The sequence below is a fragment of the Chrysochloris asiatica genome, unplaced genomic scaffold (assembly GCF_000296735.1).
Source record: "Chrysochloris asiatica unplaced genomic scaffold, ChrAsi1.0 scaffold00279, whole genome shotgun sequence".
Taxonomy (NCBI): Eukaryota; Metazoa; Chordata; class Mammalia; order Afrosoricida; family Chrysochloridae; genus Chrysochloris; species Chrysochloris asiatica.
The window spans coordinates 2,004,807-2,029,072 of record NW_006408797.1 but is presented as its reverse complement, the minus strand read 5'-3'; the positions used below and the strand labels follow the sequence as shown (position 1 = coordinate 2,029,072).

At 44.2% G+C, this 24,266-nt stretch overlaps 1 protein-coding gene across 1 annotated transcript in view; it reads right to left on the bottom strand.

Moving 5' to 3' along the window:
- Positions 1-2,123: 2,123 nt before the first annotated feature.
- The window catches only part of GRM6 (glutamate receptor, metabotropic 6), a 45,491-nt gene continuing 23,348 nt past the window's right edge, over positions 2,124-24,266 (bottom strand). The window contains exons 3-12 of the mRNA XM_006874468.1: positions 18,874-19,772; positions 15,584-15,800; positions 15,089-15,224; positions 14,203-14,357; positions 13,317-13,454; positions 12,993-13,193; positions 11,152-11,297; positions 10,447-11,070; positions 3,108-3,419; positions 2,124-2,318 (exon numbers count right to left, since the gene is read on the bottom strand). Coding sequence (XP_006874530.1) covers positions 2,124-2,318; positions 3,108-3,419; positions 10,447-11,070; positions 11,152-11,297; positions 12,993-13,193; positions 13,317-13,454; positions 14,203-14,357; positions 15,089-15,224; positions 15,584-15,800; positions 18,874-19,772 — 3,023 coding nt within the window. The remainder of the gene's footprint in view (positions 2,319-3,107; positions 3,420-10,446; positions 11,071-11,151; positions 11,298-12,992; positions 13,194-13,316; positions 13,455-14,202; positions 14,358-15,088; positions 15,225-15,583; positions 15,801-18,873; positions 19,773-24,266) is intronic.

The following is a 24,266-nucleotide window of genomic DNA, read 5'->3' as shown; positions in this document are numbered from 1 at the left end:
TGTCTGGATGGTCTTAGAGGGGGAAAACCCCTTTGTTTTCCAAGGTTGAGAGTTAATGTAATTTGTTCTGCTGGTTTTGGAACTTGCTTGGTGCCTGTTATCCCTTCTTTCCTTCCAATTTATCCCAGTTGTAAAGGAATTGTCCAATTTCCCTCCAACTTATCCCATTTGTAATGGAAATGTCTACCTTGTGCCTGATCCATCACTGTATTTTAGAAACAGACAATTTGTAGTATAGATTTCACAGGTTTACAGATGAAGAGGCATTTTGTTACAGGATGGAATATGCCTAAAGTTTCACTCATGTTTGATTAGATGATTCAGAAGTTGGGAGTTTGAACTTGGAGCTAATATAAGATTTGGGGAATGATGTGATAGGTTATTTATGAATTAAATTGTGGTCCCCAAATGATATGCATTGTAAACACTAATTTATTATGCCTGTGATTATAATCCTATTTAGGAATGGGCTATCTTTTTATGTTAATGAAGCAGGATTAGTGTAGGGTGTGTCTTGAGTCAATGTGTTTTGAGATACAAAAAAGATTAAAACAAGCAAGTGAGAGAGCAGAGATAGGGAAATATTGGTGCCAAGCCACATGGAGATTTCCAAGGAACCAGGAAACAAGCTGAAGAGTCCCGGACCTGCCCCCAGAGCTGAGACAGTCTTCCCCTAGAGCTAGTGCCCTGAATTTAGGCTTCTAGCCTCCTAAACTGTGAGGAGTCCTGGTGTGGCACTGTGGGTTAATACGCTAGACTGCAAAGTCAGTTTGAACTGCAAGGTCAGTGGTTCAAGCTCACCAGCTGCTCCTCAGAAACCCTATACAGGGTCATTACAGGTCGGATCTGACTTGATGGCACTGAACAACAGCAACAAACTGTGAGAAACTAAATTCATTTGTTAAAACCATCTATTTATGACATTTTTTGTTACAGCAGCACTAGATAACTAAAACACTGGGGTTTTCTTTTATTTTAATGAGGTCATACTGTTAATAAACTGAGTGTAGTCTTAACCTAATTATTTTTTAAATCTTATTTTGTGAAAAAGCAGAATAGACTCCGTGGGGAAGATGCCATCTGAAGACACACACACTGCAGATGTATCTACAAGTTCAGGAATAACAAGTAGAAGCTGAAATAGACAAAGAAGGGCTTTCCCCCAGAGCTGTTGACTTGAGTTTCTACTTCTAGCCTTTAGAATTTTGAACAAATAAATTTCTGTTCCTTAAAATGATTCATTTGTAGTTTTTGTTATGGCAGAAATTTGAAACTAAGACAAAAGTACACATGGGAAAGAGAAAGAGGAAGCTGTACTTTAAATGTAATACTCTCCAGAGTCTATAGGAAATGATCCCAAGGGAAATGCCTTCATGCATGTAACCTCATGGGAGTGTACCCTAGTTTCTAGTCTTGCTCCCTGATCAGCAGGCTCATCCTCTTCTTATAAGGCTATTACCTAAGGGCCAAGCATCTGTGCCAGCCAAATTTTTATCCAGAGTCCTGGTGTGATGCTTGTAGGATAAGCACTCAACCATAGGGTCAGTTTGAACGGCAAAATCGGTGGTTCAAACTCACCAGCCACTCATCGGAAGCCCTATACAGGATCACTTTGAGTTGGAACCAACTCCACCACACTTAACAACAACATAACAAAAGTTACTGTGTCCAGGATAGAAAACCACAGTTCTCTTATTAAAATTGCTTCTTCCCCATATCAACCCTATGTTTTATTTGGGGATCTACTCATTCATTTTTCAGTCAACCCAGATTAAGGTAATGATTGAGGGGAAGTCTCACTCAAACTGGCCAAGTGCAGGGCTTCATCATATGATCTTCAGACTAGAGAGCGTACATTTAGTCCCCTTCTAGTGATGGGACCCTCTAGTAGTAATGATTTCTCATCATAGGTAGCAGTGAGGAAGAGTGAAGACAACAGCAGATAAAAGTAGGAATAAAATGTGGAGCATGAGTCCAGTTTTTTTCTGAGGGCCAGTCCTTTCCATAGAAGGTGTGACCATCCTGGACTCCCGGGAGTAATGGTTCACTTTGGTTCTTTACAACTTTAACTGTGAAGTGGAGGAAAGTGAAGAGGAGAGGAAGCAGCCAATCCTGTTTCTCCACTACTTGTTCTCTGTGCCTTTACCCTTGGGTGGGGCTACGACTGTAGAGGTTGCTTTGAGGCTTCGCTTCCGCTTCTGCACATTCTGCTCTGGGTGGAAGAGGATGACGTAGGTTTTGGGGACGTAGAGCATGCAAAGGGACACCGATGCACTAAGGCTCAAGGACACAGTCAGTGTAGTTGTCTGGATATAGATCTAAATGATGGAGGAAGGGATAATGTGGGTTTCAGCCTTCTGCTCTCCACAAGCCCTATATTTCTACTGCTGTACAGACTAGAGGTGAGTTTAGGTCAGATGGGAAGGGTGAATAACAATGAACACTTAGGAAAAGACAGCCAAATAGGCAAAAGCCTGATGGCATAAAGAGCCTGGTGGTTACTATATGCCTCTGGTGTAGAAAGTAAAAAGACTGAGTGACATGAAACTGAGTGGACAAATAATTGAAGGAGAGGAGGAGTAAATGAACAGAACAAGAGACCTGGGGAAAACATCTTAAACCTAAAATAATCTAGGGCATGTTAATGAGGGAATGAACGTATTTTTAAATATATACATGAATGAATTAATAGATTGAATAAAAGAGCAATGGGTAAACAGATGATGTAATAAATGAATAAATGCTCTATATACATGAATGAATGACTAAATAAATGGTCAGGCAAATGAGGCAATGGATTACTGGATTATCAGATAAAGTATATGAAGAAATGAAAAAGTATAAAAACAATGGGTGGGCAGAAGATCAGATCAACCAATGAATGAGTGAACAAAGGAAGAGGGGGATGAATGAATGAGGAAGCAGAGGAATATTGGAAAACCAATGCGTGAACAAGGACTTAACTGCACAAATGAGAGTCAATCAAGCAAATAGTCAAAGAATTGAGCATCCAAAAGAATGGCTCAGTTCTTAGAAAAAATCAGGCCCTTCAGTGGACAGGCAGGAAACAAATGAGGTGACAAAGCCTCCTGAGAACCCCAGATTACCTTTTCAGCTGACTGGGCAGTGCCAAAGAATATAGGTACAAAAGCAAGCCAGATGATGCAGGTGGTGTACATGGTGAAACCAATGGGCTTGGCTTCATTAAAGGTCTCAGGCACACCACGGGCTTTGATGGCATACACAGTGCACGTAACCATGAGCAGTAGGCTGTAGCCCAAGCAGCCGATCAGAGACAGATCCGACATGTCGCACTTGAGCACCCCTCTGGCCTGTTCTGGGTCCACTGTCCGCTGCTCTTCATAGTCAATCACACTGTGTGGAGGCTGGGCCCCCAGCCATGCCACTACGCCCACCACCTGCAGGAATCAACACCATACATGCATGACCTTTTCCAGGAACAAGTCTACTCCACTCCCTGATCTAGGTCTCTGCCAGCATAGAATTCCCCTCAAAACCTTGGGCCTACTAAGTGAGATTCTCAGGTCTGAAAGAACCACCTGAAAGAAGGGAGAGAAGTCCAGGTGAGGGAGATTGCTTGAGCAGAGCTCTCAATTACATCCTAGTGGAGAAAAGAAGCTGTAATGGAGGTACATGTTGACAACATCAGAACTGGTTGGGTATGGGGCAACTGGATGTCTGTTTCTTGTATTCTGTTACCACTACCATTGATGGAGCACCTTCCAGGTGTAAGTGACTAAAGTCGGATTGTATGACCTTAAACACATTTTCTCTCTAGTCTATGTTTTTCTATATAGAGAATGGAAACCGTCATAATCTCTCCTCATAAAAAATTAAAAACCCAGCACTAGTGCACAGAAGTAGCCAAAAAAAAAAAGTCTACTATCTATTTTGTAACCCATCTAAGTGATTAAAAAATTAGCATCCAATACATGTAATGAATTCCTACAAAACCATAGAAAATAATAAAAGAATGTTTTTGTTGTTGTTAGATGCCATCCAGTTGGCACTTACTCATAGTGACTCTATGCACGACAAAACGAAACACTCCTGCATCAAACTCACAATCACCAATACACTTGAGCCCCATTGCTTCTGCCACTGTATTAATCCGTCGTGTTACAGGGAGACCTCTTTTTCACTGCCCCTCCACTTTACGAAGCATGACGGGCATCTCCGGGACTGGTTACTCCTGATAGTATGTCCAAAGTAAGAGAGATGAAGTCTGGCCATTCTGGCTTCTAAGGAGCATTCTGGCTGCCCTTCTTCCAATATAGATTTGTTTGTTTTTTTAGGCAGTCCATAATGCTTCTAATATTCTCCTCCAACACCATAATTCAGATGCATCAATTCTTCTATGGTCATCATTATTCCTTGTCCAACTTTCACATGCATTTGAGGTTGTTGCAAATACCATAGCTTGGGTCAGGCACACCTTCAATATTTTCTTCATTTATCTTGACGTTATTTATTGGTCCAGTGATGAGGATTTTTTTTTTTCTTTTCAATGAGGTGCAACCCATACCAAAGGCTGTGGTCTTTGATCTTCATCAATAAGTATTTTAAGTCCTCTTTACTTTCAACAAGCAAGGTTGTGTCATCTGCATTTTGCAGGTTGTTAATAAGTCTCCCTCCAATCCTGAAGCCATATTTTTCTTTATATAATACAATTTCTTAAGTTACTTCCTTAGCATACTGATTAAATAAATATGCTGAAAGACTATAAACCTGCTTACATCTTTCCTAATTTTAAACCATTCATTGTGCCTTGTCCTGTTTGAACAACTGTCTCTTGGTCTATGAACAGGCTCCTCAATTTAGTGTTCTGGAATACACATTCTCTGAAATGTTGTCCAAACAATTGAAAGCCTTATCATAGTCAATAAAGCACAGGTAAATATCTTTCTGGTATTCTCTGCTTTTAGCCAAGATTTATCTGATGTCAGTAATGATATCCCTCGTTCCACATCCTCATTGAATCTGACTTGAACCTCTGGTAGTTCCATGTCAATGTACTGTTGCAGCAGTTTTTGAATTATCTTTAGCAAAATTTTACTTGCATACAATATTAATGAGGTTGTCTGATGATTTCCATGTTCTTTGGAATGGGCATAAATATAGATCTCTTCCAATCAGTTGGCCAGGTAGCTGTCTTCCAAATTTCTTGGCATAGTGAGTAAGTGCCTCCAGTGTTGTATCAGTTTGTTGAAAGATTTCAATTTGTATTCCATCAATTCCCAGAATCTTGTTCCTTGCCAGTCCTGTCAGTACACCTTGGGCTTCTTCCTTATCATTAGGTCTTGATCATATACTACACCTCTTGAAATTATTGAACATCAACCTTTTTTTTTTTTTGATACAGTGACTCTGTGTATGTCTTCCATCTTCTTTTGATGTTTTCTGCATCATTCAATATTTAGGATTTGATGTTGTTGTTCTTAAGTGCCGTCGAGTCGGTTCCAATCCATAGTGACCCTGTATAGGGTTTCCAAGGAGCAGCTGGTGAGCTTCAACCTCCAACCTTGCAATTCAAATGACTTTGCAGTTTAGCCGCATTAACCCACAGCAACAATACGATTCTATTTAGAATGGGACCAAGCGATTCATAGAAGAGGAGATTCCAAAAGCCAGTAGTACTAGCAAATGAGTGTGCTTTTGTTCAGTGACATTGAGTCAATTTTGACTCATAGTGACCCAATGCAGGGTTTTGGAGAAGCAGCTTGAGGTTTGCAGTCCAGTGTTTATCCTATATGCCACATCAGTAGCCAAATAAAAACACTCTAATGCTATATAGCATCCATCCTATTGGCAGAAAACGTATCAAAAGGTTGAAGAACTGCATCTTTTAAGGGGTCCATTATATCTTGATGCTTTTGATGCTTTTGAGTTATGATGTTGGAGGAGAATATTGAAAGTACCATGGGCTGCCAAAAGAACCAATAAATCCGTTTTGGAAGAAGTGCAGCCAGAGTGCTCCTTAGATGCCAAGATGGCCAAACTTCATTTCTCATATTTCGGACATATTGTCAGGAGAGACCAGTCACTGGAGAAGTATATCATGTTTGGTAAGGTGGAGGGTCAGAGAAAAAGAAGAAGACCTCCAATGAGATGGATTGGCCAAGTGGCAGCACCGATGGACTCAAGCATGGCAATAGTAGTGAGGTTGGCCCAGGATCGGGCAGTGTTTTGTTCTGCTGTGCATAAGGTCGCTATGGGTCAGTACCAACTCGATGGCACCTAACAACAACAACAACATATCTTGGAAGGGGGGTATAATGTGGGATGTTCAAGGTAGATGACACCAGGGTGTTGAGAAGATTGCAGAACAGTGACTATAGGCTAAGGATCTCCATCTTGTGGTTAAGGGTAGACAATATCTTAGGCATGGGAGTAGTGAGGTGCCTCCTGAGAATATGCTGGGTCTGACCAGGGGAAGTGCAGACCCTGGAACACATAAACATCAATATTCTAGGCATTAGTAAGCTGAAATAGACTAGTATTGACCATTTTGAATCATGGTCAATAAATCAAATACATAGTTAACTGTGCTGTGAATGACAAATCGAAAAATTATGGCATTGCATTCATAATGAAAAAGAACATATATCAAGATTTGTCTTGAAGTACAAAACTGTCTGTGCCTCGTAATAAAACTAACAGGATTCTTATTTGCTTTGGCAGACTTTCTTTTTTAGAACCCAAATCAATCACAGGACTGGATTCTTTAAAAAAGTGGGGAGCTGAAGGTATCCCCTCCCCCAATTTATGACAAGTTTAAAAAAATGTATCACAGTTGTTAATATGGTGAAATAATGACACCATCAAAACATTTGAAACTCATTCAAAAGAAGTTCATCTGTGCCGACTGGATTGCAGGAGTTTCACGATCTCTTTTCTCTGGTGTTTGGGAAAGAGCACATAGTTTGTCAGGTTAACTTTAGTGCACAGTAGTGATCAATGCAGTTGTCTCTGCTGAACATTCTTGCCCTGATTTTCTTCATCATCGTGTAGATTTAAAATTCATTCCATACTTCTCTTAAAGGGTCTCTTTCTGTATTGTCCTAGTCTACTTTGGGAGATAACTTTTAAGAAATGTAAGTCATGTTTGTTATAAATCTTTATAGAGTGTAGTGTACATAGTAAAAAGGCCACCCCACTTATCCCCCAAAGAAAACAATTATTTGACTGGCCAGCTCCCATTACATTTTATCAAATTAAAAAAAGAAAGAAAGAAAAGACCAAAATGGATGTCAGAAGAGACTCTGAAACTTGCTCTCCAGTATGGAGATGCTAAAGCAAATGGAAGAAATGAAGAGGTAAAAGAGCTGAACAGAAAATTTCAAAGGGCAGCTTGAGAAGACAAAGTCAAATATTATAATGAAATATACCAAGGTCTGAACTTATCGAACCAAAAGGGAAGAATATGCTCAGTATTTCTCAAGCTAAAAGAACTGAGGGGAATAAAACTTGAGCCTCAATTTGTAATGCTGAAGGATGCTCTGGGCAAAATATTGCATGATGCAGAAAGCATCAAAAGAAGATTGAAAGAATGCATAGATAGAGTCACTGTACCAAAAAGAAGTGGTCAGTTTTCAAACATTTCAAGAGGTAGCATATGACCAAGAGCCAATGATACTGAATGAAGAAGTCCAAGCAGAATTGAAGGCATTGGCAAAGAACAAAGTACCAGGAATTGAAGGAATACAAATTTAAATCTTTCAACAAACTGATACAACACTGGAGGCACTCACTCATCTATGCCAAGAAATTTGGAAGAGAACTACCTGGCCAACTGATTGGAAGACATCCATATTTGTGCCTATTCCAAAAAGAGGTGACCCAACAGAATGTAGAAATCATCAGACAGTATCATTAATATCGCAAACAAGTAAACTTTTGCTAAAGATAATACAAAAGCAGCTTCAACGTTACACTGACAGAGAACTGCCAGAGGTTCAAGCCAGATTCAGATGAGAATGTGAATTCAGGGATATCATTGCTGACATCAGATGAATCTTGGCAAAAAATAGAGATTACCAGAAAGATGTTTATCTGTGCTTTATTGACTACTCAAAGACTTTCCATTGTGTGGATTATGACAAGCTATACAACTCACATCGTCTGATGTCAGCTTGAGGACTAAGGTGCGTCTGACCCAAGCCATGGTATTTTCAATAACCTCATATGGATGTGAAAGCTGGACAGTGAATAAGGAAGATCGTAGAAGAATTGATGCCTTTGAATTATGGTGTTGGAGGAGAATACTAAAAGTGCCATAAGCTGCCAAAAGAACCAATAGATCTGTCTTGGAGGAAGTGCAGCCAGAGTGCTCCTTGGAGGCCAAGATGGCTAAACTTCACCTCTCATACTCTGGACATATTGTCAGGAGAAAGCAGTCTCTGGAGAAGTATATCATGCTTGGTAAGGTAGAGGGTCAGAGAAAAAGAGGAAGACCCGCAACAAGATGGCTTGGCCCGGTGGCAGCATTGATGGACTCAAGTGTGGCAGCAGTAGTGAGGTTGGCCCAGGATTGTACATTGTTTCGTTCTGCTGTGCATAGGGTCACTATGAGTTGGTTCCAACTCGATGGCACCTAACAACAACAACAACATACAACATTGTGGAGAATGAATATTCCAGAACATTTAATTGTGCTCATGAGGAACCTGTACATAAACCAAGAGGCAGTTGTTTGAACAGAACAAGGGAACACTGAATGGTTTAAAATTAGGAAAGGTGTGCGACAGAGTTGTATTATTTCACCATATTTATTCATTCTCTATGCTAAACAAATCATTTGAGAAGCTGATTTATATGAAGAAAAATGTGGCATCAGGATTGGAGGAAGACTCATTAACAACCTATAATATGCAGATGATACAATCTTGCTTACTGAAAGTGGAACATTTAAAAAATGCATTGATGGAGATCAAAGACCACAGCCTTTGGTATGGGTTGTGCTTCAATGTAAAGAAAACCAAAAATCCTCACTATTGGATCAACAAACAACATCAAGATAAATGGAGAAAAGATTGAAGTTGTCAAAGACTTCATTTTGCTTGGACCATCCATCAACACTCATAGAATCAGCAGTCAATAAATCAAATGATACATTGTATTAGACAAATCTGCTGCACAAGACCTCTTTACAGAAAAAAGACGTTATTTTGAGGACTCAGGTGCACATGATCCAAGCCATGGTATTTTCAATAACCTCATGTACATGTGAAAGTTGGACAGACTATAGAAGAATAGATGCATTTGAATTACGGTGTTGTAGGAGAATATTAAAAGTACTATGGACTGCCAAAAGAACAAATAGATCTGTTTTGGAAAAGTACAGCTAGAATGCTCCTTGATAGCCAGTATGGGCAGACTTTGTCTCTCATACTTTGGAGAAGAACATAATGCTTGCTAAAGTGGAGGGACAGTGAAAAAAGGAGACCTCCCCTTCCCCAGAGAGATGGACTAGCAGAGTGGCAGAAACAATGGTCTCAAGTGTAACACCAATTGTGAAAATGGCACAGGACAAGGCAGTGTTTTCTTCTGTTAGATGTGGGGTCACTGTGGGTCGGAGCTGACTCAACAGCCTGTTTCCCACTTTACTGACAGAATTTCTTTCAAGAACTCAATGGGAACTAGCAGGTCATGGAAGAGGTAGAATGGTTTTTTTTCAATAATTTTTTTCTCATTCAGGAAAACTATAGGACTCTATACTCTGGTCCTGATTGTATTATAATATGGGTGCCAAAATAGAAAAGAGTGACTAGAAATACTACTTCTATGATTAAAGTTGAGTGAGTTATGGATTGAATTGTGTTATGAATTTAACTGTGTCCTTCAAAAACATATGTTAAAGTTCTAAACCCTGAGCCTGTGAATATGACCTTGTTTGGAAACAGAGTCTTTGAAGATGTTATCGGTTCATTTAAGTTAACCTATGGTCACTTAGAGTAAAGGTGAGTCCTAATCCAATATATTGTGAGGATGGCACAGGACCGGGCAGTGATTTGTTCTGTTATACATAGGGTCATGCTGAGTCGGAATCAACTTGACAGCACCTAACAACAGCAACCAAATATAATTGGTGTCCTTATAAAAGAGGAGACAGACACAAAGCAAAAGGAAGATAGTCATGTAAGAACAGAGGCAGAGATGGAGTGATGCATCTACAAGCCAAGGACTGCCTGGGCTATCAGAAGCTGAGAAAGACAAGAAAAGAGCTTTTGCTAGTACCTTTGAAGGGAGTATGGGTCTACTATCACCCTGATTTTAGACTGGCCTCTAGAACTGTGAGGCAATACATTTCTATTATTTTAAGGCACCCAATTTGTGGTACTTTGTTATGACAGCTTTCGATTGATTCATCCCACCCCCAGCCTCTAATCTACCCACCCTACCACCAGAGGGTTCTTGAGGACTCACCTGCACAGATGTGAGGCTGAAGGTAATGACAAGCTGTGAAGTGGGGCTGATGAAGGGTGGCGGCGTGACCGAGCGCTTCCCCTGCTCAAAGATCCTATAGATGCGGTTGGTCTTAGTGAGCAAGGCAGAGTAGCTGAGGGTGGTACCAAGGCCAAGGAAAAGTCTTCGGGCAGCACAGATGGCAGCTCCTGGCTCAGCCACCATGAGGAAGGTGATAACATAAATGAGGAAAATACCTGTGAGCAGGATGTAGCTGAGCTCACGGCCAGAAGCCCGGACAATAGGTGTGTTGTTGTGCAGCACAAACATGACCACCACTGTGGTGGTCGCCACGATGCCCAGCACAGCCAGAAGAAGGGGAAGGGCTGCCCAGGGGGAGGACCAGGTGAAGCGTACCACAGGTATGGGGTGGCAGCCTGTGTGGTTGGGAGTGGGTCGCATGTCCCCAGGACAGGCCTCACATGTGAACTCATCCACCTGAAAGCGGTATCCATCACATGCCTCGCAGTGCCAGCAGCAGGGGACGCCCTTCACCATCTTTTTCCGCTCACCTGGTCCACAAGGGAGGCTGCACTGAGACTGGGGCACCTCGGTGGAGTCACCTGACCACTGAAGTGTTTCCATCTGGGACAAGTGAGATACAAGCCTATGATTCCCCACTCCAAAATGGCGGATCCATCTTTCGATGCCAGGATTCTTACTCACATCCAGCCTGAGGATCTCTGCCCACTGGCCCACAGCCTGGTATCCGCTGCTGCTTGTACTGCCATTGACCACTTGGTACTGGAAGATGTCGTAGCGTCCCGGTGCATCTCCCTTCTCATTAAACATCACAGGGGTGCCTGCACTGCCTGGGGGAGACCCCATCACTCAGCTGGTCCTCTTGCCAATCACAGTCACCTCCTAGAGAGGTCATATGGGCTTTCCAGTATCCCGGGCAAGTAAGATGGACTTTGCTCAGGCTGGAAATGACTTCAAACTCAGACCAACATTTTCATGATAGCATGAAACTGGTAAGAGTTTGAAAACAGCTTTATGCTGATCTGGGAAATATCAAAAGAGCTTGGCAGAGAGAAGGTGTGCAGTGCTTATTTGAAGAAGGAACCGAGCTTTTAAGTCTATAAAAGATGGGGGGGGTGGTGGAGCAAATAGTTAAGCACTTGTCCGCTAACCAAAAGGCTAGAGGTTTGAGTCCACCCAGAAGAAAGCTGTGGCAATCTATTTCTGATAATCAGTCATTAAAAACCCTGTGGAGCACAGTTCTACTCAGACACACATGCAGTTTCCATGAGCAGGAGTCAACTCCATGGCAACTGGTTTTAATTAATAAGCATCAAACCTCCCCACAAATATGAACACAGCTTGAGTCTATTCATTTCTTTTCCAAAGGCATTATTTTGAGCCCTGACTATAGGCCAGATCCTCTGCTAGGAGATACCGAAGTGTCAGACATGCCCCTCTGCTCAAGAAGCTCTCAGCCTAGCTGGGGCAGCATTTTGAAGTCTGGGACTCAGAGTGAGCAGGTCATTCATATTATGGGTCAATCTTTGAGCAGTCATCACTGTGTCCCAACATAGCTCAAGAGTCCAGATGTCTCTCAGTCCTACACAATGGAGGGGAGTTATGTGAACAAATTGGAGTGCTGAAGGCCTGAGTAGGGAGGAGTGCTAAGCAGGGACCAGAATTCTCAAAACAAGCAACGAGATTCTGAGACATGCATAAATAGCATGGATAAATTGAAAACATTATGCTGAGAGAAAAAAAGCTAGACATAAAAGGACAAATTTTATGTAATCCTAGTTACATGAGATATCTAGAATAGACAAATGCATTGCTGTCATTGAGCGCTGGCAAGTCAGTTCCGATTCATAGTGACCCTCCTGTATAGGGTTTTCAAGGAGTGGTTGTTGTTGTTAGTGGTGTCTAGTCGGTTCCAACTCATAGTACCCTGTATAAGACCTTGTATAACCCCTCCAAGGAGTGGTTCATGAATTTGAACCACCGACCTTATGGTTCAAACCGACCTTGTGGTCCAGTGCTTATCCTACAGCACAACACCAGGACTCCAAGGAGTGGATGTTGGGTTTGAATTGCCAACCTTGCAGTTAGCAGTTCAGTGCTTCTCCTACAGCACCACACCAGGCAAATGCATAGTGACAGAAAATAGGATATTGCTTACTAAGGGCTAGGAGGTGGGAATAGGGAGTTCCTGCTTAAGGAGTGATGAGTTTCTATTTGGGGTGATGAAAAAAAATTGGAAATCAATAGTTGTGATGGTTGCACACCATAGTGAATATAATTAATGACACTGGATTGTACACTTGTATATAACTAAAATGGAAAATCTTATGGTATATATATTTTGCTACAACTAAAATTTTTTTTAAAGTGGGGATCAGAGCTCAGTTCTCCAACCTTCAGTCCTTGGTGCCCGCCATGCCATTCTGCCTCTTCTGTCCTTTCAGTCCTGAGTCCTCTTAGGTCCTGCACAGAAATCTCACCCAGAGTCTGTCCCCTCTCCCATATGGATGTTAATATCCACTTACCGTTGAAACGGACAGCTCGAATATATTGCAGTAGTGTTCGCCCATCAGTGGGCTCCATAGCTGGGCACAGTCCTGTGTGCCCAGGGCAGAGAGCTTGGTGCATGCTGTGGAGGGCATGAGCAATGGCATACACTGCATCAATCACAAACTGCACCTTCCCCTCCTGCTCATAGGTGGAGTCCTGGCCGATGCGTTCCTCTCCTGTCCTAGGGATGCACCACTCCTGAGACCAGGAGCCAGGAGGTATGCCTCACCCCCATGTGCCTGAGCTGGCTTCCACTTTTTCCCTACCCAACCACCCTTGCCACCCTGGGCAACACTCACCTGTGCATTTGCGAGTGGAATCATCTGACTGACCTGAGCTGGTCAGTTTGCAGTTAAAGTTCTCTTCCCAGAACTCAGCAAACCAGATGTTCCTGCGGTTGTTCTCCAGAGAGCGGGTCATGAAGTACTGGTCAAACCCTGAGAAGAGAGAGGGAAGGAGATGGTTATCCTGTGACCTTTCATAGGGAGGAATCCAGGGAGGCAGTACTAGCTTCAGCACCCTCATCAACAGAACGCCAGCATGTTTTTCTCTTCTTCCTCTTCAGACTAAATTCATGTCTTTGATAGAATGAGTATATAGTCATGGAATTTTAAAAATATATAAGCATTTCTTCACTCACTATTCTTATGTCATCCTCTTTAAACAATGCTCTGAGGAAGATATTCACAGAACCTCAGACTTTTAAAATCTGGGAATCCTATAAGGGACTTGAATTGTGTTACCAGTTATATGTTGTTGTGATTAGCTGCTATCTAGGAGGTCTCCTATTCATGGTACCCCTGTGTGCAACAGTACAAAATACTGCCTGATCCTGCTCCATCCCTTTGATCTATTTCAGATTGGACCATTGTGTTCAATAGGGTTTTTACTGGCTGATTTTCAGAAGTAGATTGCCAGATCTTTCTTACTAGTCCATCTTAGTCTGGAAACATTGCTAAAACCTGTTCAGTATCATAGCAGCATACAAGCCTCCTCTGACAGTTGATAGCTGTGCATGGGGGACACTGACTGGGAATTAAACCCAGGTCTTTCACCTGGAAGGTGAAAATTCTCTAACACTGAACTAATTATACAGATGGGAAAATGAGTACTCCCAAGAGGAAATTTGAGGGAAGAACAAGTAGGGATGGGAGGCAGAATGTGGGAGCCATCCCTGACACTCACCATCAATAGAGGCCCTTTTGGGCAGGATGGTGATGGCCCCCATGGCCACATCCTCTAGGTTCAGTATAGGTGCAGTCTTGGCTCCCCAGCTGTCTGAGCCGACCCACAGGAAGTGGTCGGTCAGGTTGGCCTGGCGTGCAGCTTCCAGGACCCTACTGGTAGAACAGGGCTAAGGGTGAGGGAGGCCTACAATAATCCTTCAATTTACCCCTGGCCACTTCCCATTCTTCTTTATCCAACTGCCCCTTCCCATATCACTCAGAAGACCATCTTTATCAGGAAAAACGAGGTGCAGGATGTTTAGGACACTTCTCAGTAAAATGCCAACCTAGGTTCTGGCCCAGGTCAGCCCACTTGCTTTGTCCAGTGTAACCCATTTCACCGCGGTCTTTAGAAGAGTTCCTTGGAGAAGACTAAGGGCACTCAGAGGTTTCCCCATTCCCACACCCTCCCTCTAGCACTTCCCAGCTAGAACAAGATACTCCACTTTGGCAGGGCCTCTGTACTGCTAGTCTCCCAGTCCCCTCAACTCCTTCTGCTGACACCTTCTGTATTACCCAGGGTTCATCCCATCCCAATGTCTTCTGCTGACATCCTCTCTACTGCCTGGACTCAGTCCCAACAGCTTGTTCTCTGCATAGAGAAAAGCTCAATCCTCCGACCCCTCATTCTGGATTATATAAACAGGCAAGTAGTAATGCCAGTTTCTCTGGTTGGGCTAGGGCATCTCCACCCCAAATAGGCTGAGATCATTCTGGGGAGTTAGGTGAAATGATTGGCAGCAGAGGAAAGGGGAAGGAGACGTATGTGCATATAGTGCTGGGTATTTAAGAGTGGAAGGCAGGGTATATAGGTAGAGTCTTCCCCCAGAGCAGAGCTGTCCCACCTGATATCATCCTCATTGGCAAAGATGATAATGCCTCGGGCATTGGGTGTCTCCATAAGTCTCCTGATCACTTTATTGAATTCTCCTGGCTTTGGTTCCCTGGGAATCTTGATGGACTGTGCAATGCAGACACCCCCTGGATGTTGGAGGTACCCAAATCAGGCCTTAGGCCCCAATATGGATGACTACATAGCTTATCATCAGTGCTCAGGACCTGGTAAGGGGTAAGTGGGGTGGAATCTAGCCTGGGCTCCACTTGCCTCACCACATGGCTCGGGATTGAGTTAACCAAAGGAAGGGGCATCTTTCCTTTCACACAAAGCACTGTTTGTCTGCCAAGCAGCAAGGACTGCCCACAGGGACCCATCCAGATAACAACAGCCCCAAGGGCTACCACAGACCAGTGCCCCCACCCTTCCTGCCCCATCCAATGGCCCTTGGCCCACACCCTTGTAGGTTTCTTGGCGCCTCTGACATCAGTCACACACAACTCACCAGCTTCACGAGAAATCTGCACAAAGGCCTCAACCCCACTCTCGCCGTAGTTGCCCTCAGAAGCCAGTGTGGACACATAGTTCCATCCCAATGCTCTCACAATGTCCACCATGGCCTGGGCTTGGTAGGAGTCTGGTGGCACCACTCGGGAGAAGAAATCATAGCGTGTGGAATCACTGAGTTCTGGGGCTGTGGAGGCATAGCTGATCTGGGGTATCTGGAGTCAGGCGAAAGAGACCGATACCTGGGCTGTGGATGGAGGGTTAGTAGTGACCCTAGGAAGGGAGGACTCTGGGGACCCAGAACATGATAGGTGAATGGAAGGTTTGGAGTAGGTATCAGGGGGTAAGTTGGAGTGATCACATGGAGAGACCAGAAGGTATGGGGGAAGCTCAGCATTTTGTGAAGGAGTCTGGTTGAATATGGAAGATGTGCAGGACTAGGGGAAAAGGACAAGGTCACCACATACAATTGTATAAGGTGTGTCCTGAACATGAACACTTAGGCAAGGGGGAAGAAGGAGCTGAAGTCCAATCTGTAGCCAATTCAGCTGCATCCTCCTGGGGAAAGGGGAGTTTTGTGAGACCCAGAGGAAATTGTATTTTTCCAATCACACAAAGGACAGTCTGTACCGGTGGCAGCCCCAGGAGGGGTCAGAGTAGATAAGGGAGCTAGACGGAAATATCTAATTCAAGGCTGTGTCTGACCCTATGGAGAGGCTTGTTTGAAACTGGGTTTATCTGTGTGCATTCTAGTGATTAATAGCTAGGATTATGGACTGAGCTGATCTGGGAGCAAGGTGAGGAACAAGTGTGAAAGGACAGTGACAAATGGCAACAGAGGACTGAGGAAGTGGCTGGCAAGAGAGGAGGTGAATCAGAACCACTTAAAAGACAATCATTCTCACACAGATCATACAGTGAGCAGGAATAAGCTGGAGTGAAGGTTGGAAGAAAGTTCTGGAAGGAGGGGCCTGGGGCTGGTCTAGGGAAGATAGGATTGTTTGAAGCAAGGCAGAAAATGTAGAAAATCTATACAAGAAAGATGCAGTCCTGGTGTGGCGCTGTGGGTTAATGTGCCAGCCTGCAAAGCCATTTGAACTGCAAGGTCGGTAGTTCAAGTTCTCCAGCTGCTCCTTGGAAACCCTATACAGGACCACTATGGGTCAGAATCAACTCGAGGGCACTTAACAACAACATATAGGAAAGATGAAAGAGAATAGGGACAGGGAGGAAGAAAGTGGGAGAGCAAGGGAGAGAGAGAGAGACAGGAAGACACTATGGAGAAAGACCAAAAGAGAAAGTCAAAGAGAGGGAAACTCAGGAGAAAGGAGGCAGACAAAAGCTTACTGGCTATATTGTGATTAGTGGATGCTGTAGTTACACTTGGTACTCCACAACACTTCAGTTTAACAGCCACCTTCTCACCCAGGTTTAACCTCCATTTCACAGATGAAACTGAAGCTAGGACAAGTCAATTCAAATACCTGGAACCATGGTGGTATGGCTGAGAAATGAACTCAAGACCCTCATAGTTCCTTCTAGAACGGAAATCATAAAATGATCCCAAGAAGCCAAATTTGGTACATGACTGTGTTTTGAGCATCGTGTTATAGTTTTAATTTTTGAATTAGTAGGCAATGTATGAAAACAGAAAGTTTGACTTCTAGAACCTTATCTTTTTTGGAGTCCTGATCTGGGTTGAGCCTGACAACAGTGGGTCCTGCTTCACTCACAGTCCCACCTAGCCCTTGAATGTGAAATTCATGCATTAGACCAAAATGGGCAGAGAAAAGGAGAGTGACAGAAACCAGGTTCTTCAGGCAGAGTTGGGACAGATCCTACAGATGGTGAAAACCAAACTGACACCTCACTACATTATACATACAGATGCTCATACACAAACTGGACAGCCACAGTCTCTCTCTGTGCAAACTAAAAAGTGTCGGTATGCCTTGAACCAATGCAGAGAACACTGTGGGGAGAGAGAGAGATTAAATGGATGCAGATGATAGAGAAGTACCCAGAAAACATCTCTATCCAGAATATATGGTATAGAAACAAAAGAGACACTGAACTTTTTAACAGATGTGCCCTTCTTTAGTCAGAGAGAAGCAATGCCTTCCTTCCTCCATAAAGAGTTAGAAGGACAGAGGAAGCTCCAGTAAAGCTATCTGGTAAATCTCAAAACTCTAAAGTCAAAAGCCCCCAATCCTTGATCTCTATGACCTAGATAATTCTCTCTCTCTCTCTCTCTCTCTCTCTCTCTCTCTCTCTCTATCTCTCTCTCTCTCTCTCACACACACACACACACACACACACCCCTTCCCCTCAAGTTTGCAAGGAACCTGCCTGCCTCACAGAGAACAGTTTCCTAAAGATGAGAGCAACAAAGGTGGCCCAGGTAAGTCTGGTAGAGGAAAGCTTGGCAGGGTGCTGGAGATAAGAACAATAGAAAATAAATGCGTTTGTCGCCATTTCAGAGGGCTCTTGAGAGATGGTTTAAAGTCAAACATTGTAAAATTGAATTTAAATGATGATCAGTAAAGAAGGAGAAGAAATATGGCATCTTGCAGGCCTGCCTACCCAGGCGTGGCAAAGAGGTGTGTCTCGGAAGCTCCTCCCACCCAGAGCACTCCACAGGGCCCAGGGCAGTTCCACCTAATAACAGATGCTGGATTTGCATTTACTTCTTAATTCACACAAGGGACTACCTGCCTAAACAAACAATAACCTGGGAGAGTGGGGTCAAAGCAAATGAGGAAGTCTGGGGGAGGGAGTAGTTGGATTTGATCAGGCCTGTGTCTGGCCTGATGAAGAGAAAGTCTTTGAAGCTGCTTTGTTGTTGTTAAGTGCCATCGAGTTGGTTCCCATCCATGTTGTTGTTGCTAAGTGCCATCTAGTCGGTTCCGACCCATAGCAACCCTGTATAGGGTTTCCAAGGAGCAGCTGGTGAGCTTGAACCACCGAGAGCTTGCAGTTCAAACGAGTTTGCAGTCTGCCGCATTTACCTACAGCACCACACCAAGACTCCGAAGGGGCTTTGTAGCTCTGTAAATTAGAGTGAATAAATAGACTACTGGTGTGGCGCTGTAGGATAAGCACTGGACCACAAGGTCGGTTTGAACCGCAAGATGGACTGTTCAAAGATTGACCTACTCAACTCGACAGCACTTAACAACAAAATAGAAACCTTTCCAGAATAAGGTAAAGGGAGAAAGAGATCAGTTACTCCAAGGGCGCGGACTGACAAAAGATGATAGAAACTGAACGCTGCCCCGCAGGCCTCACCGAAAACAGGCGCAGCACATTGGCAACCATGATAGAGACCGAGCTGGCCGAAGCGCCCACCACAGCCACCACGCGCTCAGGGGGCGCGGCGCGCAGCGGAGGGTCACCCCTAGGGCAGAGCACATCCGCCTGGTCTCCATCGCCACGGCCGCGGATCAGCGCCTGCACAAAGCTGAGCGCCTGCTCCAGCGCGTATGTGTCCCGCGAACAGGTGTCGAGAAGCAGCGCGCCCAGACGCACGCCGGGCAGCAGCTCCGGGTCTGCGTTGACGCCGTCCAGCGCATACAGCATGGCCTCGAGTCGGTGCACGCCCTGCTCTTTCTTGAGCTGGCCACACGCCCTGCCCTCGGCACCGCGAGCGTGCACGGGAAATAGGCCACCCAATGTGAGGCCGCCGGTCAGGCGCACGGAGCCCGTCGTTGGTGTTAGGCCAGCGGGCTCCAGCCATACCAGTGTCTGTAGCAGCGCCAGGAGCAGCGTGCGCGGGGCGTGACGGGGGCTGGTCATGACTGGCGACCTGCGCACAAGAGAAAGAAGTTGAACGCTTCCAGAGCTTGGCAAAAGTCGGTGGCAAAGGGCGGGAGCCCAGGGGCTGAGATGTTTGCCAAGCGCTCTGGTGACTAAATGGGATAGCCACTCTGCCAGCCCTCCGGGCCCTTCACCCAGAGTTCCCAGACCAGTGCTGAACCTTATTGCACAGGTTCCCCTCCTGACCACGTCCTCCACCCCCCACTCTTGCCCCTTTCCGACAGCGCAGGGCACTGGGCCTCTCTTCTTCAGGCGTGCATCCTCAGCGTACCCTCCGTGGCCACACTCACGTAAGTCAGCGGCTGTTGATTCAGTACTAGTCTGGGACAGATGCGGAGCATACAGCAGAAGCGAGAGAGGATTTACGGATTCTAGGGAGGGCATGACAGACCGCCCTAAGGGCGGAGATCCCTCCGGTGTATTGGAGTGCTGTGAACTGCTGTCCTTGCTCTGACTCCCTCTCACTCTCTTCACGTCTCTTTTTCCTCCCTCTTTTAGTCTCAGAATCCCTTTGTTGTTGTTGTTGTTTTTCTTTTTCCTGTCTTTGGATGCATGTCCAATTCTTCTATGACCGTCTCTCTCAGGGGCTGTCTCTGACATGCACACTCTCTTTGTCCTTCTATTTCTATCGATTTCTCTCTTCCTCTTCCTCTGTCTCCTCTTTCGTTCTTTTCCTTATCTTTTCTCTTCCTGTCTCTCCTTGCCTCTGTCTCTCTGTGACAGTTTCTTTCTTTCTTTGTCTCTCTCTTTCCTAGTCACCAGTACTGATTCCACCTGCCTATTGTATGTGTAAAGAAACGTTCTCCTTGCAAAATCCTTCAGTGATCCCAGGAGTAGAGGGAGAAAAGAATAAAGACTGAGTGAGCCAAGTAACCTGAACCAGTGGAAGGAGCCCTAGGCTGAACAGGAAGGACCCACCAGAAAGCAGATCTTAATAATGTTTTTAAGTGCCTTCAAATTTTTTTTTGGCTCACAGCGACCCTGTATAGAGTTTCTTTGCAGTTAGCAGCCCAGTGCTTATCCTACAGTGCCACACCAGGACTCCAAGTTTAATAATAGACATCTGCTTTATATACATACTCTCAACAACACTACAAAAAAAGACACGTATATCAACATCCCCATTTTGCCGATGGGAAAATAGGGGAGTCAACAAGTTAAGTAACTTGGCCACAGTCACACATTGGTATGTGGTAGCATCAAAATTTTCACCCACCTGCCAGGCCACACCACCTTTGATGGACGGAGAAAGCAGTGTCAGTTTATCTTTCAGCTTCCACCTCTCTTGTATTTGATGATGGAACCCTAAGAGATTGTTCTTCTGGTACTGTTGTAAATATATTAGTCTTCCTGGACTCAGTTTGAAGTAATGATTTGAGCTGTGACTCTGACTCACACCATATGAGGGTCTCTGTTCCTGAGTTTCTCATCTCATCATGGGACCAAGATGAGAGCGCTTGGCAAGAAGATACGTTGGACCATTATCCTTGTCTGGTGCCTAGGATTTGGCTCTCTGATGCCAAGAGAGCACATGGTGTCCTGAGACAGGGGGTGTGCTTCCAGTGCAGGGATTAGTAGGCTGGTCCTTAGGGCCTGAGCCGGCTTGCAGTCCATTAGGGTGGATTAGGGCTGCTGTGAGGATTTGAGTACGCAATTAGGGGGAGTAAGTGGAGGCTATGCTACCCTTCTTTCTTCCCCAGGCACACCTGAGGGTCCAGATAGTCTGTTCCTGGAGCTATTCAGTTACCTTTCTCTGGCATAGGCCAAAGTCCTGCTCAATTTAATCTCTACATTTTACAAATTGGGAAGGTTAGGGAATTAACTGATGCTAGTGTGATGCTCGCACAGCCCTCCTCTGCTCATAACTGTAAGGACAGGGTTGTGGCTACAGGTTTACACCTCACTAAGTCAGAGAACTCTACCAGTTCCTGATTGGAGACTGGACCATCTTTAGGGTGTTCCAGGGGAAGTTAGTAGATGACAGGATGCTCTCACAGAATTCAAGAGAGGGACAAGGGCATCTATGCCCAGGGTGGAAAAGATTGCGGGGAAAGAAGTGGGTGTACCGCAGAGTACATGTATGTGATTGGGGCACCTGGGCAACAGGACAAGGTGGAGGAAGGCAGAAAACAAGAATTCAGTTTCAGGTACAGGAAAACTGAAAATCCCACTCAAGATTAGAAAAGATAAATCAAGTCCACAAATGGATTTAAGAATCCAGAATTGAGGAATGAGATTCCAGTAATTAAGCTCCAGGGGGAGAAAAAGTTCAGGTGGACTCAGTGAATATAAAGTTGTGGGATAAAAGTGCTCAGTTACCCAGATAGTGTGGACACATACACCAGGGAACCTGGACATTAAGAGACTGAGCAGTATTGAAGGAACCAGCCTCCCCACCCACCCCATTGTTCATTGAAAGCATGAAGTTCTGGAGTCCTTTCCTCTTCCTAACTCAACTACCCAGGTGTCTAGACTGCAAAGACTCTCAGTTTGGGTTATGATCACCAGGTGGCATTCCCACCACCAGATGCCTTCAGTTCAGCCTAGTTGTTGTTATGTGCTGTGAAGTCTGTTCTGACTCATAGTAACCCTGTACAGGGTTTCCGAGGCTGTAAATCTTTACAGGAGCAGAAAGCCTCATCTTTTTCCCGCAGAACAGCTGGTAGTTTCGAACTGCTGACCTCGAGGTTCGCAGCCTGATTCACAGCCTAGAATGGAGCTAAAAGTGTGGAGTCTGAACACAGAGATGCTGCCAGACCTTACCACTTACCTCCTCAGAGCTGTATCCTGAGAACCAGTGACCTCTACAGCCCTGATGCCATTGGGGAGCTTTCAGGACTGGCAGGACTCCCAATCATAGGCCACGAACTGATCACATGAACTACCTGTACATTAATGAACAACTTCTTGGACTCAATGACTTAGCACTGAGAAAATGTTTTCAAATAAGAAAGATGATATTTCAAAAGTCTTCCAAGAAAAGAAGTTCAGTTTTCTCCCTGACCCCCAAACTCTGACTTGACCTAAGCTTTCTGGGGTAAAGGACTGTACTAGAGTATAGTGCTTCCAAGCATGGAATCTGGGGCCAGGAAGCCTGGATTTAATATTGGTCCTGTCACATTTTTTCTGGATGATCTTGAGCTAGTTACTATGCCTGTATTTTGCCTCAGTAGGAAATTTAATATAGCAAATTATATCATTTCTTAAATTTCAGTGTAATGTTTCCAACAGTGGTGTCTAGACTCCTCTATATTTCTCTGTTGAAGCTTTTCCTGTCCAGAGTAGTAATAAAACAATTACAAGAAGTGATGAGAGCTCACACTTACTATGTGACAAATATTAAGAGTGTATATATGGAGGAACCCTAGTGTTGCAACAGTTAAAAGTGCTCAGTACTAACTAAAGGGTTGTTGCTTTATAACTACCAAGTTGCTCCCTAAGAGAAAAACTTAAGGATCTGCCTCCATAAAGATTACGGGCCAAGAAAACTCTATGAGGCAGTTACATTCTGTCATAGAGAGTTGCTCTGAGTTGGAATCTATTGAATAGTGCCCAACAAAAACATGTATATAAGGGCCTGTGGTAGTTCAGTTAGAGTCCCTGGGTAGCACAGTTAGCTGGGCTTCCAACCTTATGAACTGTTCATTGAAGGTTAGCAGTGTGAGTCCACCCAGAGACTCTTCAGGAAAAAATGTCTAGCTATCTATTTATATAAAATCAGTCATTGAAAACTCGATAGAATACAGTTCTATTTTGATGCACATGTGTCTCCCCATAAGTCTATTTCAACTCAATGATTTTATTTTTTGAGTAATTCAGTGGTAGAATTCTTGCCTTCCATACTGGAGTTCTTATGTAGCACTCACTGTAGGATAAGCACTCAATCACAAGGCCGGGTTGAACTGCAAGGTTGGTAGTTCAAACTCACAAGACACTCCTAGGAAACCCTATACAGGATCGTTATGAGTCAAGACCAACCCGATGACACTTAACAACAACAATACTGGGGACCTAGGTTCAGTTCCCAGCCAATGTACTTCACTTGTCTCTTGGTAGTAGTTTGCATGTTGCTATGATACGGAATAAGGAACTCTGGTAGCATATGGTCATGAGTCAAGCTTTTAACCTCAAAGTCAGCAGTTAGAAATTTTCAGCTGTTTTGTGGGAGATAGATGAGGCTTTCTACTCCCATAAATATTTACAGCCTCACAACCCCTATATGGAATTGCTATGAGTTGGAACCAACTCCTCGGCACACCACCACCACCACCATGATACTGAATAGGTTTTAGCAGAGCTTCTCGATGAAGCCAGAGCAGGAAGAAAGGTCTAGTGATCTGTTTCCAAAAACCAGCCAGTGAAAACCAAGTGAACTGCAATGATCCATCCACATCCATCATAGGAAGGTAGGACCCATGTGCACAGGGTTGACATGAGTTGAAACTGACTCCTGTGGCAGCTAGCAGTAATATACAAGGGGGCTTCAAAAAGCTTGTGAAAAATTCCATTACCTTTTCATTCCATATTTCCATGAACTTTTTTTTTTTTTTAAGTTTTTATTGTGGATTGAGTGAACGTTTACAAGACAGATCATCAGTTTTACATTCAACAAATCATACAACTTGTTTCATCACAATGATTACAATCCCCTCCATCATGTACCATCAGATAACAGTATTTCTCTCTATTCATTTTAGCTCTTTTTTTATTTTAAACACTCGGGCATATATAATAATTTTTATACCACCAAAGGGCACATTCTGCAGATCTGCCTTCTGGCCACTATCTCTTTGTCCCTCTCTTTCCATGACTCTAGAGTCCTCAGCTGCTCCCCTTCTCCATGTCCCCATCTCTGCCTCCATCTC